Raw genomic sequence first — 14,094 nt, 5'->3', positions numbered from 1 at the left:
TCCAGGACAGCAAGGCATCGAGCCCCACGGGTGGTGCTGGCACCGGTGACACCGTGTGCCCGTGGTCCCCTCTCACCGGGACATCCGGAGGCAGCGCAGCGGCTGCGCTGGGATCAGGGAGGGCTGCGGAGCGGGACGGGGCAGGCACCGGTGGCGGGGAACGCGGGAGCCCCCCCCCCCCCCCCCCCATAAGAAGCTGTGGCTTTGCTACAGTGTTTCACTTTGGTACCGAGAAAAATAATTAAAAGTTAAATCAAACGCAACGAGTTACGGCTATTGCTGCCAGGAGGTGCTGTCCCCGTCCCCCAGGCCCTCTCCTGCGCTGCCCTGGGCTGCCCCGGCCCGTCCCGCTGTCCCCACGCGTCCCCGTGCTGCCCGGGGGCCGCCGGGGTGACGTGTCCCCTCCCCGGGCGGCCCGGCGGGGTCCCCTCGCTGCTCCCTGAGCCCAGCAAAGCCTCAGCGGCCCCGGGGGCAGCACGGGGACCGGGCAGGGGACGGAGGCGGGTGCGAACTCGGCACGGGGGCTGCCCAGCCGCTACGAACTGACCCTCTCAAAATCACCGGGAGCTCTAGATTAACCAGGGAAGAAAATCCACCCCCTAATATACCAGACATGAAGAGATTTATTTCTTTTCTTTTCTTTTTTTTAAATATTTATATATATATTTATATTACGTATATTATATATATATATAATATGTAAATATATTTTTTAAAACAATATAAAATGTTAAGACACTTCACTTAAATGTAAAGAGTTGCTTTTTGCAATCCAAAGAAATTGCATCATGATTTTTTTTTTTGTATTTTTTTTTCTCTTTGTTATTCAAAAAAGGCTCGTTCTTCTGTACAAAAATGATCGATATACAAAAAAAGAGGGGGGGGGGGGGGAAAGAAGAAAACAACCAAAACAACCCAACGACGAACTAGCCAACGAAAGGAGTGATTCGATCTCTTGTTTCCATGCGTAGGGGCTGCGCGCTTCACGGCGCGGCGGCTGACCGCAGGCGCACCCAAGCGCGCGCACCCGCACCCGTGCAGCCCGGCCTCGCCAGGGTGCTCGCCGCTGCCGCCGGCCGGGCCCTGCCCGGCACCTTGCAGCCCTGCGCCCCGCTCCTGCCTGCCAAGCCACGCGGGGACGGGGGCGGGGGGGACGCGGTTCCCCGGGGAAGGACCGGGGCGAGCTGGCTCCCGGCGGCTGCTGCTGCCGCCCTCCCGGCGCCGGAGCCCTCTCCGGAGCGGTCCTGCCCCAACCCGCTTGTCCCCGAGGCCGTCCGGCGAGCTGGAAGGGGACAGGGGTCCGGCACGGCATCACCGCGCCACGGGTTGGTCCCCCCCGCCAGCACCACGGCGTCCCTCTGCCCCACGGCAGCCACGAGCCGGACGAGCATTTAAAGTGCTACGTTACGATCCGCCGGCGCGGGAAAAGCCGGCCCTGCTGCGGGACCGGCGCCCGTCGCTTCCAGCACACGTTTCTCTACCCGTTTCAGCCTCGCCGCTGCCTGCCCGCCCGAGCCCTCCGGCCAGCCGAGCCCCCCCAGCGCATCGCCCGGGCTCCGGCTTCCCCAGCCTTCGCTCTTCCTCCTGCTTCCTCGGGTTCCCATGCGGAGCAGGCCGAACGCGGCACCGGCTGCGCGGCAGGCGGCAACGACAGCCCTCGAGACGGCACTGACCTTGCGGCACGCCAACGGCAAAACCCCGCAGCGGCTCCACCGCGACCGAGCCGCGGAGTCTCGGCTACGGACCGGAGCCGCGTTTCCTCCGGGAGTCGTTAGAGTTACGGCTACTGAGAGACTGAGCGGGAGGAAAACGGAGGAGCAGCAGCGTTAACAGTCAGCTCTGGGGGGGTCTGAGACGTCTTCAGCAGCCGCTTTTTTTCCCCTTTCCGCCCCCCATCCACCTCTCTCTGCTTTTGCACTGCTCCCGCGTGAGCAGGCCGTGGAGGGGTCGGGCGCCGCACAACGTCCTTGTTGCTTGAAGCTCGTGAAACTGGTGGAGTGAAGTTCTGAGAGCTCTTAAATAAACAGAAAACGCCAGGGTGGAAAAGGGAGGTATCGAGAAAACCAAAACAACAACAGCAACCAAAACAAAACAAGAAAGAAAGAAAAAAAAAGAAAAGTAAAATAAAAGAACGAGAGAGAGAGAGAAAGAGAGAAAGAAACAGAAAGTGGCTGGTTGGCCATTTTGGAGCAAGATGCGAGACAGAAGTTGGGCCGTGCTGGAGCAGAGGCGAGACAGAAGTTGGGCCGCATCGGAGCAGAGGTGAGACAGAAGTTCGGCCGTATCGGAGCAGAGGTGAGACACGAGGTCGGCCACATTGGAGCAAGACATTTAAAACAAAAAGAGAGGGACACCTGGTGATCTCTCAAGGTGCCTCAAGAAGACAGTCCAAGGGAGGAGCATAAGGAAGAGAGAAGCCAGGCCTCAGGCAGGAAAACAGTTGGATGGAGTTGGCAAGGAGGTTTAGAATGAAATGGATGAGTTCCTTGCCCCAAAGGAAGTCAATACAGGGATGGATGTTCTGCCAGATGTAGGTTTTTCTGAGACTGCAGTGGAAGTCTCACTAGCCTCTTTAGATGTTCTAGCGGCCTAGAAAGAAAAGCAAGATTCAAGGAGGAGGAGGAGGAGGAAAAGGGGAGGAAAGTCAAACAGTTTCTTAAAAAAAAGACAAAAAAAAAGGAAAAAAAAAGAAAAAAAACAGGAGTTTGTTCAGAAGCAGCATTGATTTAGGCCTGAGGTCAAGCAGCTGGAAAAGGTCCACCACAAACAGAGCACGAGATGAGCTGGTTCCACGAGTTACTGGATGGGAAGGGGACACCACCGAGAGGAGGAGGAGAGAGACAGAGAGAGAGACAGACAGACGGACGGACACGTGGACAGACACGCACACACAGAGGCAGGCAGGCGAAGGGGAGAGGGCAGAAAGGCGGGGAGGGGGGGACAAGAATCGCAATGTTAGACTGAGCATGCACGCTGCACTACACGGTGGCTGTATCTCAGTTAGTGGTGGCGTGGCAGGGCCGGGTGTCGCGGGGAAGCCGGGGCTGCTGCAGAGGTGCTGTTTCTCAGAGACGAGCGGGCGCGGAGGCTGCCTCCCCGCGGGGAAAGGCTCGGCAGCCTCCAGCCAAGGCCGGTGGAGCTCCGCACGCTCCTCTGAAACGTGAGAGCGCCCACCCCATCCCTCCGCCACCCACCGCGCTGGCATCCGGGCATCGCGACCGGTGACACAGACCACCCCTGTGCTCTACCAGACATCCGTAATTATAAAAAAATAGTAATGCAAAAGCTAGTCCAACCAGAGTCAGGGCAGTAGGCACCGGGAAGGTCGCCCATCAACCCTCCAGGAAAGGACTGAAAGCTCCTCCAACCCCAACTCATCCCCCTTGCCAATGGCAGAGGGATGGTCAGCTGGGCCGGGGGGCACAGCCAAACCCTGCGCAGAGGAGAGCCAGGACAAAAGCACCAAGGAAAACTCCTGCTCTGGCCAGGCTTTGCCCATGGATACCCAGTGAGGAGATGATTAGCAGGGTGCTGGGGTCCTGGTCATGCTTGGAGAAGGGGCCCTGAAGGACACGGCCACACACGTCTGGCCTGGCCAGAGGTGGGGCTGGGGCAGCGAGGCTACGGGGAGCTCAGCGACACCGGGACAGCCCGGACCGTGGCTGGTGGGTGGCCTCCGGGGATGGGACTTGGTGGCATTGCTGAGACTGCAAAGGCCAGTGAAGGGAGCTGGGTGCCTCCCCGCTCCCGCGGCACCCGGCCGGGGGAGACGCCTTGCCGACCCCTCTGGGCTCTTGGCACAGCCCTTCTGGACGGTTTTGCTCTGCTCGCTGAGGCAGCCTTGGAGGTGAGGTACTGAAAAGCTGCACCCCCCCCTCGCCCCCGCGCTAGGGGCCTGGGAACCTGCACGTGCCGAAACAGCGACCACGCGGGCTTGGAGAGGCCGGCAGGGAAAGCCGGCCTCGCGGGGGGCAGCGCGGGGGGCAGAGGGGGCCGGAGGGTCCTGCCAGGACGCCGCTGCCATCCGCGGGCAGGATGCCGGCCCGCACAGCGGATGGGGGTCTGAAACGCTCGCCGAAGGGGTGGGCACCCCTTGGCGCACAGCTGGGGCAGGGGACCGTCACCGCGGAGGGCAGCGTCCCGCGCGAGGCCGAGCGGGGTCACGGGGATGCACCACGGGCTGCCGCAGGACCCGGCACCGTCTCGGCTGCGGTCGCGACAAACAGCACCTGTGCGCGTCTCCGACCCGGAGCACCGGAGGGGACGAGCCTGGGCTGATCCTCTTGCCAGAGAGGAGCCAGCGGAGCAGGGGGGGGGAGGGAGGTGCCCATTTTGCTCATGAGCCGTTTGCCCAAATTGCATGAAATCCCCCCCCCCCCGCCCCCCCCAGCTACAGTTCGAGGCAGCTGGGAAAAACCTTCGGTTTGTCTGACAGGGTTTCCGGTTCCAACAGAATGAGCAAAATCGGGTTTATTGGGTGGTTTGTTCAAGACAGGCCGAGGGAAGGAGACTGAAACACAGACCGGGGGAGGGAAGGGAGCACAGAGCAGGATAAGCCCCGCTCGTGGTGCTGCTGTCCACCACGGGGGCAGGAGGCAGGGTGCCGGGGACCTTGCGGAGGAGGGTGGTGGGAGAGGCGAGGAAGGTGGGTTTAAGGGCGACAAACTGGCTTTTGTTACCTTGCCTTGTGGCCTGAGCCAGTTGGACAGCCACTGTGAGCACTGGTCGTGTCAGCAAGAACACAGAAGCAAGTGAACGCCGCTGCGGCCGGGAGGAGCCGTCCGGGCTAACGCGGACCAGCCCACGTGGGGCAGGGAGAGGGGCTGGTGCTGGGCCGAAGGGGGGGCACGATCCCATCCCAAAGCTCTCCTCTTCCAGCTGCTCTGGCCCCCCTGCCCTCTCCCCACGCTTCTGGGCGCCCACATGCTGCCACCCTGCCCTAGACACCCCTCGCCTGGGAGAACCCGCTTCTGCAGACACGGCTGTCGCGGTGCCGTGGGCTGGCTGCGTGCTGGGCTGTCCCGGTGAGCCCTGCATCATGCAGGGAGCAGACGGGACAGAGGGACGGGGGGAAGGAGGGTCCTGGCTCTCTGAAACCTCCTGGGATGGACAGGGGAAGGCCATCCCAGGGTACTTGGAGCCTCTCGGAGCCCCATCTCCGAAGGCAGCCGAGGGCACTGCTCTGCAGAGGGTTTGCTCCAGCATGAACACAGCAGCCCAGACCTGCTCCTCCTCATCCCTTTGCCTGCTCTGCCTACGAGGCCGACTGTGAACGGAGCAGGAGAGCGGTTCTGTGGGCAGCCACGGGCACGGACACCCCGGGTCTTGGGGTGGGACAGACTAAAGGTGCAACATGGGTCGTGGCACAGCAGGCTGCGGATCTCCAGATCCCACAGCAGTCTTGGGTTGTATGAGAGGCATTGCATTATCAACCCTCTCATCACCATGGCCAAAACGGTCTTCAAAGAGGTCTAACGATCCCCCAGGACAAGGGCATCAAAGCCCCTCTGCCCGCAGTGCCTGAACCTGGCCCTGGGGCTCAGCCCTGTCCATCGGGGCAGCACACGGGGACCTCACACCACACTTGAAATGCGTTTGCCACTTTCAGCTCAGCACAAGGTTGTGTCCCCATTCCCAACAGCCAGCTATGGAAACCACCGTGCCAGGAAGAGACAGACACAAGAGATCCTCCTGTCCACCTCCCTGAGCCTCCTGCCCCTGACAGTGGGTCCCCACTCCCCGAGCCTTGCCAGAAAGGGCAGTTACTGAGAGCCCAGTCCCCCAAAAAAGCAGCACCTGCTGGCAAACCCTTCCCTCCTCCCCTGCCCACCACCCACACCCTCACCCCTAAGAGACAGCGAGGGAAAAGCAGGGGTCCTGGCTAGCCTGCCATTCGCCCTGCTGCTAGGAGAGCCGGGAGAGGCTGCTCTAGAGATAAACTACCTGCTGTTGTCCCTGGATCCTCATGTACTCCATTCTCTGCTTTATGTGTTTGCTCTTGTCGGGGCTGCCCTGCTGGCTCTGCTTCAGCCTGGACGCCGGGTTCACCATCTTCATGGCTGGGATGGAGACACCACCACTCTGTTGAGACAGAGAATTGGGGAGGGAGTTAAAACCAGCAGGCAAATAAACACGTTAGCCCTTCCTCCAGCTGGGCGCCGCCAGCGCTGGGTGCAGGACAGGCAGAGTTGTGCTGGGCACCTTCACCTCCAGCCTCGGTGCACGGCACCTTGCCGTCCTGCTGGGCCCCGGGGCCCCAGCAGTGAATCCAGTCAAAGTTAACTCTGCTCACGTTCAAACAGCTTTTGTCATGCATAAAGGCAGAATGCAGCAAAACGCTTTTGAAATCCCACCCACACCAGACGGAGAGGGATGCAAGTCCCGCGGGGAGCCTGGCTCACCCCGCCAAGGCCCCGGGGCAGAGCAGGCCGTGGGACACTGCGCCTCTGCCGGGATGGACTTGAACTCGGCTCTCCTGCAAAGGTGCCCAGCACCTCTATGCTTGAGAGCAGGATTTTCAGCCTTGCAGGCGCTGCAGCTGGTGCCCACATTAACAAGGACACCAGATCCACGCGCCAAAGGAGCCCTCGTCGGGCACCTGCTTTGGGGAGCTCAGAAAGCAGCCAGGACTTACCGACACAGAGCCGCCGCCAACTCTGCAATGCAAACAGGGAAGGTTAGGGGCAGACACTGCAAACAGGAGGCCGAGAGCGAGAGGAGAGCATCCCTGCCTGCACAGGGGATGCACAGCCAAGAAAAAGGGAAAGAGGCGACATCAGACAGAAGCAGATTCCAGATGGAAACGACGGTAGTGGGAATATAGAGGTTTTTATTAACTATCTTGCACAGATTGAGATACAAAGGCTTGCAAGAACAGCAGCGAGAGAAGCATTTCCCGTAAGCACGTTTCTTGTACCTGTGAGCAAATCTTCCAAGCAGGCGAATAAAGTGGTACCTGCACAGGGCCCTGCCGGGAGCCTCGCCGCCGCCTGGTGCTGCCTGAAGCCTTTCCCTGCAATCGCTGCTCCCTCCTGCCTGCCCCATGCTGCGTCTGGACCAGCTCTCCAGGTGGCAAAACTGGCACTTCTGATGCTGCCCCAGAAATGTGCAATTTATGCCCAGATTGCACCTCGAACCTCGCAGGAGGAGAGGGCCAACAGACTGCCGCAGCAGGGCTAGCTTAGTGGGATCGCACAGCACGGCTGCAGAGCCGGGAGCGTGGCTGACTGCAGGAGGAGGGAAGAGGAGGCATAGGAGGGGTCCGATGTGCTGGTATCTGCAAGAATGCTTTATTTTGCACTCTTGTGCGCATTGCTTCCTTCCTACGTTCTCTTCCTTGTCCACTTGACATTCGGGTTATTTGCATGCCGCAGAGCAAATCAGCACACACACGGCTTCCACGCGGTGCCTGACCAACCTGCCCTGGCTCAGACTCTCAGTGGTCCTACAGACCGGAAACAGAGATTCCCCGGACCCAACACAACGAAATCTAGGTCCCATCTGCGCCACATCGTCCCCAGCTCTCCCAGCATCCTGGGTACGAACAGGCGCTGGATCTTAGCCTTTGCATCCAAGTTGCAGCAGCCTTGAAATGTCAAGCAAGATTTGCCCTCTCCGACTCTGATTTAAGGATCGACTGATGCAAACCTGGCTACGCAGCCTCTCCTGTCAAGCCCTGATTTGAGTTTTGCTTTGTGAGTACCCGAGCACGCGTCAGCCATAGCAATAAATTCATCTCGCAGCTCTGCTTCTAGTTTGCACAGCTCCGGCAGTGCAGCGGGAACTAACAATAGGAGAAAATTGCAGCTACACCCACTTGGAAGGCCCATTTACCCAGCGAGAGCGCTGTAAAGGGGCCTTGGTGTAAGTGAGAACCAGGGCTGAGATAATTGCTGCAAATGAAAAAGGAGATTCATTCATGAGCACTGATTGTTAATAAAGGAACAGGCTGACTTCTGAATGGCTGAGGGTTTTTTCCCCCTCTTTTCCCAGCTATTCAGCAAGCCGAGTGGCTGCTGCAGATTCCAACGGAAGCCAATTTGGACGGCTTCAGGGAGCCCGCACTGTGATTTAATTAGGAGAAACATCTGCTGCTTTGCAGTGACACTTAAACTGCAGTTAGTCAGAAAAGTGCTTATGCAAAATGAAAAAAGAGAAAAGCCGCTTTCTCAGTTCAGCACATGCAGGCCTCGTGTGCGCCAAGCGGCTGCGGGCTGCGAGGCTGAACGCTCGGTCGTCTCCGGAGCCAGCCAGAAATCGTTCTGCAGAAACTGGCAGGGCGAAAGCTAATCCTGCTGGTCCCCAGACCAAGTCCTGGAGACAGCGCTCTCTGCTTCTCTACTTATCAGTGGGGCAGATCTAGTATGGACTCAGCTACACACCGTGCAAAGCGGCTTCCCTTCCGGAGAGCCTGGTTCAGCGCTGCCCGTGAGCACGCCGATGTGAAGCTGGACTATGCCTTGGGTCCAAGCTATAGCAAAATCCCCATCCCAGCGCCCGCTGCAGATCCCAGGCACAGTCAGTTCCCGGACCAGCAGCCAAGGCGACCAGGGCTGCTGCGCACCGGGAGCAGCCCTGAACCCTGCCACCGCAGAAGATGCCTGCTAGCCCTGGTCTGATTCAGTGCTAGCGCACAGCAATGCAAGGGGGCGAGGAAGCCAACCAGCACCCGGAGAGAGGGGCAGACGGCAGTGCTGCCTGCAACCGTTTGCCATTACAATTCGTACCGTGCTGCCTGCAGTCTCGCTCCTTCTTGCCTGCACTTCCACTGGCTTGCCCAAGTGACGGGGAGAAAGGGAGATTTGTTTTACACCTCAGCTCTATCTGAAGGTAGATTCACAGAGAGGGGGCAGGTAGAGATGGAGGAAGAGAACGCATCAGAGTGAATCCAAGGGTATAGCACAGCAAGAGGGATAACAGAAAATAAACCTGAGGACTGTCGAGAGGGAGCTGCGGCTTCGGTAGCAGAGGTGGTTTGGTCTTGCTCGGAGATGGACTCTCAGAAGCATCATCTTTGGCCTGACTGAGATCCAGGGCAGTGCCATCATCACAGCTGCTGGGTATGAGATCCCCTGGACCTCCCTCTATCCCTTTGCTGGCATCCTTAGACTCCTCTTGTCCTAGAAGTTCTTTAGGGAATATGAATTCAACTGATGGATGGCTGTTGATTTCATTAATGGTTATTTCCAGCTCACGGATAGTCTCTTCTAGGCTATCCAGTCTCTGGTATGTGCCTTCATAAATCTCTTTGGTGCGTGGAGTCATGGGGTGGAGAGGAGACCAGTCCCCTTTGCTTCTTCCCCGAGGACCCAGGGAACAGTGTCCCTCTGCTGTCTTCTCTCCTACACCGGAGTCCATTTCGGCTCTTTCTCCCTGAGTGGGCAGACCGAGGCTGCTCCGGCCTGGTGCTGCTGCACGCTCCGCTGGCCTTGATAAAGCAGGGAGCTGCTCCTTGGGGTGCTCAGCCCTGGACTCTTTGCTCCCTTGCTGGTCTGGATTGCTGCCTAGGAAAGATCTGGGTTTTGGCACAGGGCATGCTGGTGCTGGCAAGCTGTTGTGTTCCTCGCTCCGCGTTTGTTTGCAAACCCCATCGGGGACTCCAGGAGGAGGAACTGCCTCCTGCACACTCTGTCTGGTTCCTCCTCGGGGCTCCACAACATCGCTGGGAACCCCCAGGACAGCGCTGGGCCTTTCGCTATCTGCACTGATGGATGGGAGCACTGTGTCTCCGGCTCTGGGATCCACGGCTTCCCCCCAAGGAAGGGGAGACTGTTCAGCCAAAGGACCTTGGTGTGACGGCTTGCTGCTGCCTTCTTGTCTTCCAGGAGAGTTCAAAGCTGTGTGCCCTCTTTCTTCTCCAACAGACTGGCTAGTTTCATGCTTTGAGAGAGATGGGACCTTGCTGTTCACTAGAGGGAACATCGAAGTCTCTCTTGCTGCATGGTCACAGCCCTGAAATGGGCCTCTTCGGGGCTGTGTGGCTGAGACTGAAACGCACCCAAGTGTGGCCGGAGACTCTTCCGAGATGCCAGGAGATGCACAGCGTTTCCCTTTCCCATCAAAGCGGCTCTCAGGCCTGTCTGGCCAGAGCACGTCAGCAGAGTTTCCTTCTGATTGCTCATGGACTGGTGCAAGCTCCTCTTCTGCTCCTCTGCTGCCGGAGTGGTCACCGTGCTCAGAGGAGCCTGTTTCTACCGACACCTCAAGCTCGGCTTCAGGGGACGGTGGTTCAGACACCCACTCGGTGAGCACAATCTGCGGGAGGGAGAAAGCCCTGCTCCCTGGGGGTGCCAGGGGCTCCAGCTCCTAGGTAGAGAATTCAGACAAATTAAGAGCTGGTGGAGAAGCAGAGACCTGGCCACGCCAGCGAAGGAAGCGGAGAGCTACTCGGGGAGCAGGGCAGCTGCTTCTGGACATTTCCTCACTACCACCAGGACGGCACGTCATGTGTCAGCACACCCAGGCGCCCAGCTTTTTCGGGTCCCTCACTGATGACACCTTCGGGCATTGTATCACTCCAAGAACGCGCTTGGCCAGGAGGGGAGTTGCTCGGCTCCCCTCTTGCCTAGCCACGGTTTCAGCAGCTGTTTGGGCAACTGTGATTTCTCACAGGCATGGAGAGATACCGTGCTTTTACTGGGCTTAAGGGGTCTATGCGACTTATGCAACTAAGTTGCTTGGATTCTTTAGTAAATCAGAGTCGGTGCTGCTGCACCTCCCAAATGCCTTTGGAAATCTGACTGCCACAGTCTGGTCCAGATTTCTCTTACGCTGGTGTAAAGAGGCACAGCGCTCGTGCGAGAGCAGGGTCCAGCCCTCACGGCTGCTCAGCACAGCCGCACACGGGCTGTGGGGCTGCGAGCTACCCGGGCGGCTGCTCTTTGCAGTCAGCTCACAGGTCTCGGTGGATCTGAAGGCAGGGGAAGATCCATTGCAAATGAGCTGCAAAGGAGTACAAGACCTTTAAAACCCCGAGCATCAAGAAGCCACCTAGAAAACACTGTCGTTCTTCCCCCTGCATCTCTGTTACTGTCACAAGGGAGAGGCAATGAGCCATGCTACGCCTGGGGGATTAGAGCATGCCATGCCCCTAAGGAGGCCAGGGAAACAGAGGTGGAAGGACTTTCGGAGGAGAAATGCTCTCCAAAACAGGTGCCCCCCTGCAGCTGCAGGGCTGGAAAGGGTCCTCTGCACTGCAAATCTGGGGTCCTTTCCTGAGCAGGGATCTGCAGCCTCCAGAGGGGCTCTGTGTGCTGCAGCTGGGTCCAGCATTGTGCTGGCCGGCTGTGGTGGCCTAACAGCAGGACAGGGTGATATGGTGGTTACACCACGCTGCCTGGTGGCCCAGCCCCACATCACAGGACAGGCAGGTGGGGGGGACGCACAGCCTTGGCCTGATTGCTCTGGCACAGCGTGTCTCGCCCGTGCTGCAGCTCTGGGGGTCTGAGTATCACCCAGGACACACAGAGAAGGACATACAAGTGCTGCAATGGCTGCTGAGCTCTGGGGCCAGAGCTGGACCTGTCCAAGCCCCGGGGAGAGGGGTCCTTCCTCACAGGGGTAGGCGATGGTGCCAGGGAGCAGCTCTAGGGCAGCCGTGGTCTGCCCAGCAGTGGTGGACTCAGCCCTGGTGCTGGGTCTCCCCAGGAGAGAGCAGGGACCCAGTGGGACCCCTACGACATGCCCTGACCCCAGCAGCAGCTGAGCTGCTCTGGATGAGCCAGAAAACCCAAAGAGCTGTCCGGGTCCATGGAGCAGGACACGCCAGGAGAAGGAACTGGGCTCCCAGGCCCAGCTGTGCTCCTTGGCCCTGTGCTGAGCTGGAGGGATGTGTGGGGTGCGGGTAGCGTGCCGGGGCTGTGAGGGCCCCCAGCTCCCCCAGCCCGGCTGGCACAGAGATGCCTGTTGCTCTGACGCAGCCTTCATCGCGGTGCGGTGAAGGAGAGCAGCCTGTGCGTCCCCTCCCAAGGTTTGGGTGCGAGGGCAGGGAGGCCAGCAAATGTCTGGCCTGGCTCCTTGGCTGCGAATCCACTGAAGCCTTTGCAGGGTGCAAGGAAATAGCGTGGCCCCTTTTGGCCGTGTGAAACCACTCCGCATCACCAGTCAGGCCGGAGCCAGGCAGCGCACAGGTATCCACCGTGCAGGTTGGATCCAGGGCTCTGCCTCTGTGTCCCACTGCAAAGTGCTTCCTCAGCCCTGTCCTGCACCAGTCCTGTCCCCTTCCCAAGGGTGCAGCTCACCCAGCCCTGCTGCTCCCCACTGCTAGATGCTTTCTGGAGAGGGTCTTAGCGGCCCCCTCTATCCTGCTCTCTGCCCTCTTGTTCACCCCCCAGGGCACCCTCTGCTCCATCCCGTCCACCTTCCAGGCATCTTTGTTTCCTCCTGCTCTCTCCATCCCTGGAGGATGAAGGGCAGGAAGGTTGGGAGGGAGCAGGGCTGAGCCTGTCCCTTTTGCTCTGTTCAGCTGCTCAAGAGGTTCCCAGCAGCCTCCAGCCTCCAGCCCAGCCCTTCACCTTCCACCAGCATCATGCATGTGGAGTGGGGTCTCCATCCGCAAGGCACAACATGCATCACCATCCAGAGCCCTCATTCCAGTGACACCCGCCCAGGCTGTAGCAAGCCACCAAGGCACCCCGTACTGTGTGAGACCAGTGAGCTCTCCCCATGCCCAGCCCGGTGGGGTGCTGGGGGTGGCCCCATGCCCCTCACCCTCCATTCCTTCTCCCATCCATGTGGCTGCAGGGTCTGACCCTCATGGGAGCTCAGCAACCCCGGGTTGCTGTTGCATGGGGTGGTGTGGTTAGTGCTTGGTCCTGTGCTGTGTCAGTGTTGCACACAGTGGCAGTGAGCAAGGGAGTGGAGAGAAGCCATTAGTTTGTTAAATCAGAGAGACAAGGAGCGAGAGAGAGTTAAAAAGAGGCAGGAGATGAGGCCAGTTAAAGTGCAGTGGCAGCCCGTCAGGTAGAAGAAGGGATTGTAGCTCGGAGCAAGCTGTTACCTTCCATCCTTCGGCTGCAACGGAGGCTCCATTGGGCCACAAGTCTGCGTGCCCAGGGGAGATGGCAGCCATGAGCGGATCGTAACGGAGCTTGGGAATGAAAGGGGAGGCAGAGCTTCTCTGAAACACCTGGGGAGTCAAACATGGTGGATTGGAGGAGGGAGGCTTGGGGGTAACAGAGACAGAGCCTGTGCCTGCAGAGTTGCTTGCCAGAGACAGGCCAGGTCAGGGGCTTGTCAGCTGCTGGCAGTGAGTGAAGCAACCACCGTTCTCAGCTGACAACGTGTGTGCGTGTGACAGTCACTGCTCAAACCATGGCCAGGGAGGCAACCCCCTCTCTCTGCTCCCCTGAAGCTTTGCCAGCCACTCTCCAAGGAGACAGGGGACTGGCCAGGGAAAAACTGCCCCTGGGCTGCCCCCAGCAGGGCTCTCAGAGCCTGGAGACATTCAAGTCCCTGATTTTGGGATGGGGCCTGTGCTTCCCACATCAGTTGCCAGCTCCCCAACGTGGCAAAGGGACGAGCAGCCTTTCTGGATCCACAGGGCAGGCTCTGCAGAGATGGAGGCTGGAGGTATGACTTGCCCATGGAGCTGTTCCCAGGGCTCCTAGTGTTTGAGAGCCCACTGGGATTCACAACGCACCTCGGCACCTCGACCTTAGCGAACACACGGGGCTGGATGTGGGGCAATAACTAGCCTGGGGGAGTTCAGTCCTGCAGAATGCAGAGCCTCAGAATGGCATCTCAGGTGGGATCTCTGCAGGGTGTCTTGCGTACAACCCTAATGAACCTCCACCTGAAGCTGCACAGCATTAAAAACAAAGAGTTTGGCTTAGAGCCCAAGACTGCATGGAAGTGCTGAAGGACAGTAAACGAGGCACTCAGCTCCTTGACTCCCTGAGGGTCCTGCAGGGTGTATTTGCTTCTTGTTGCCCGTCTCCACAGTCCCATGCTCTTCCTGGAAGATAGGGCAAGGAGGGGGAGGCCCACTGCCGGACCGGTGCTAGAGATGCTTCTTTACCCAGCTGTTCCCTAGTCCTGTCCCCAGGTGTTTCCTGATGATGTCTAGAGCAGGGCACAGCCCATGTTGGCCACTCA

General features: G+C 59.1%; 1 protein-coding gene across 1 annotated transcript in view; it reads right to left on the bottom strand.

Annotated features, from left to right (window-relative positions):
* Positions 1-806: 806 nt before the first annotated feature.
* SRCIN1 (SRC kinase signaling inhibitor 1) overlaps positions 807-14,094 on the bottom strand; it is a 77,756-nt gene continuing 64,468 nt past the window's right edge. The window contains exons 20-22 of the mRNA XM_067311923.1: positions 12,998-13,126; positions 5,944-6,081; positions 807-2,014 (exon numbers count right to left, since the gene is read on the bottom strand). Coding sequence (XP_067168024.1) covers positions 1,784-2,014; positions 5,944-6,081; positions 12,998-13,126 — 498 coding nt within the window. The 3' untranslated portion in view covers positions 807-1,783. The remainder of the gene's footprint in view (positions 2,015-5,943; positions 6,082-12,997; positions 13,127-14,094) is intronic.

Source organism: Apteryx mantelli, chromosome 28, assembly GCF_036417845.1.
Source record: "Apteryx mantelli isolate bAptMan1 chromosome 28, bAptMan1.hap1, whole genome shotgun sequence".
Lineage (NCBI taxonomy): Eukaryota > Metazoa > Chordata > Aves > Apterygiformes > Apterygidae > Apteryx > Apteryx mantelli.
The sequence above is the reverse complement of the archived record's forward strand: the minus strand, read 5'-3'. Positions and strand labels throughout refer to the sequence as shown.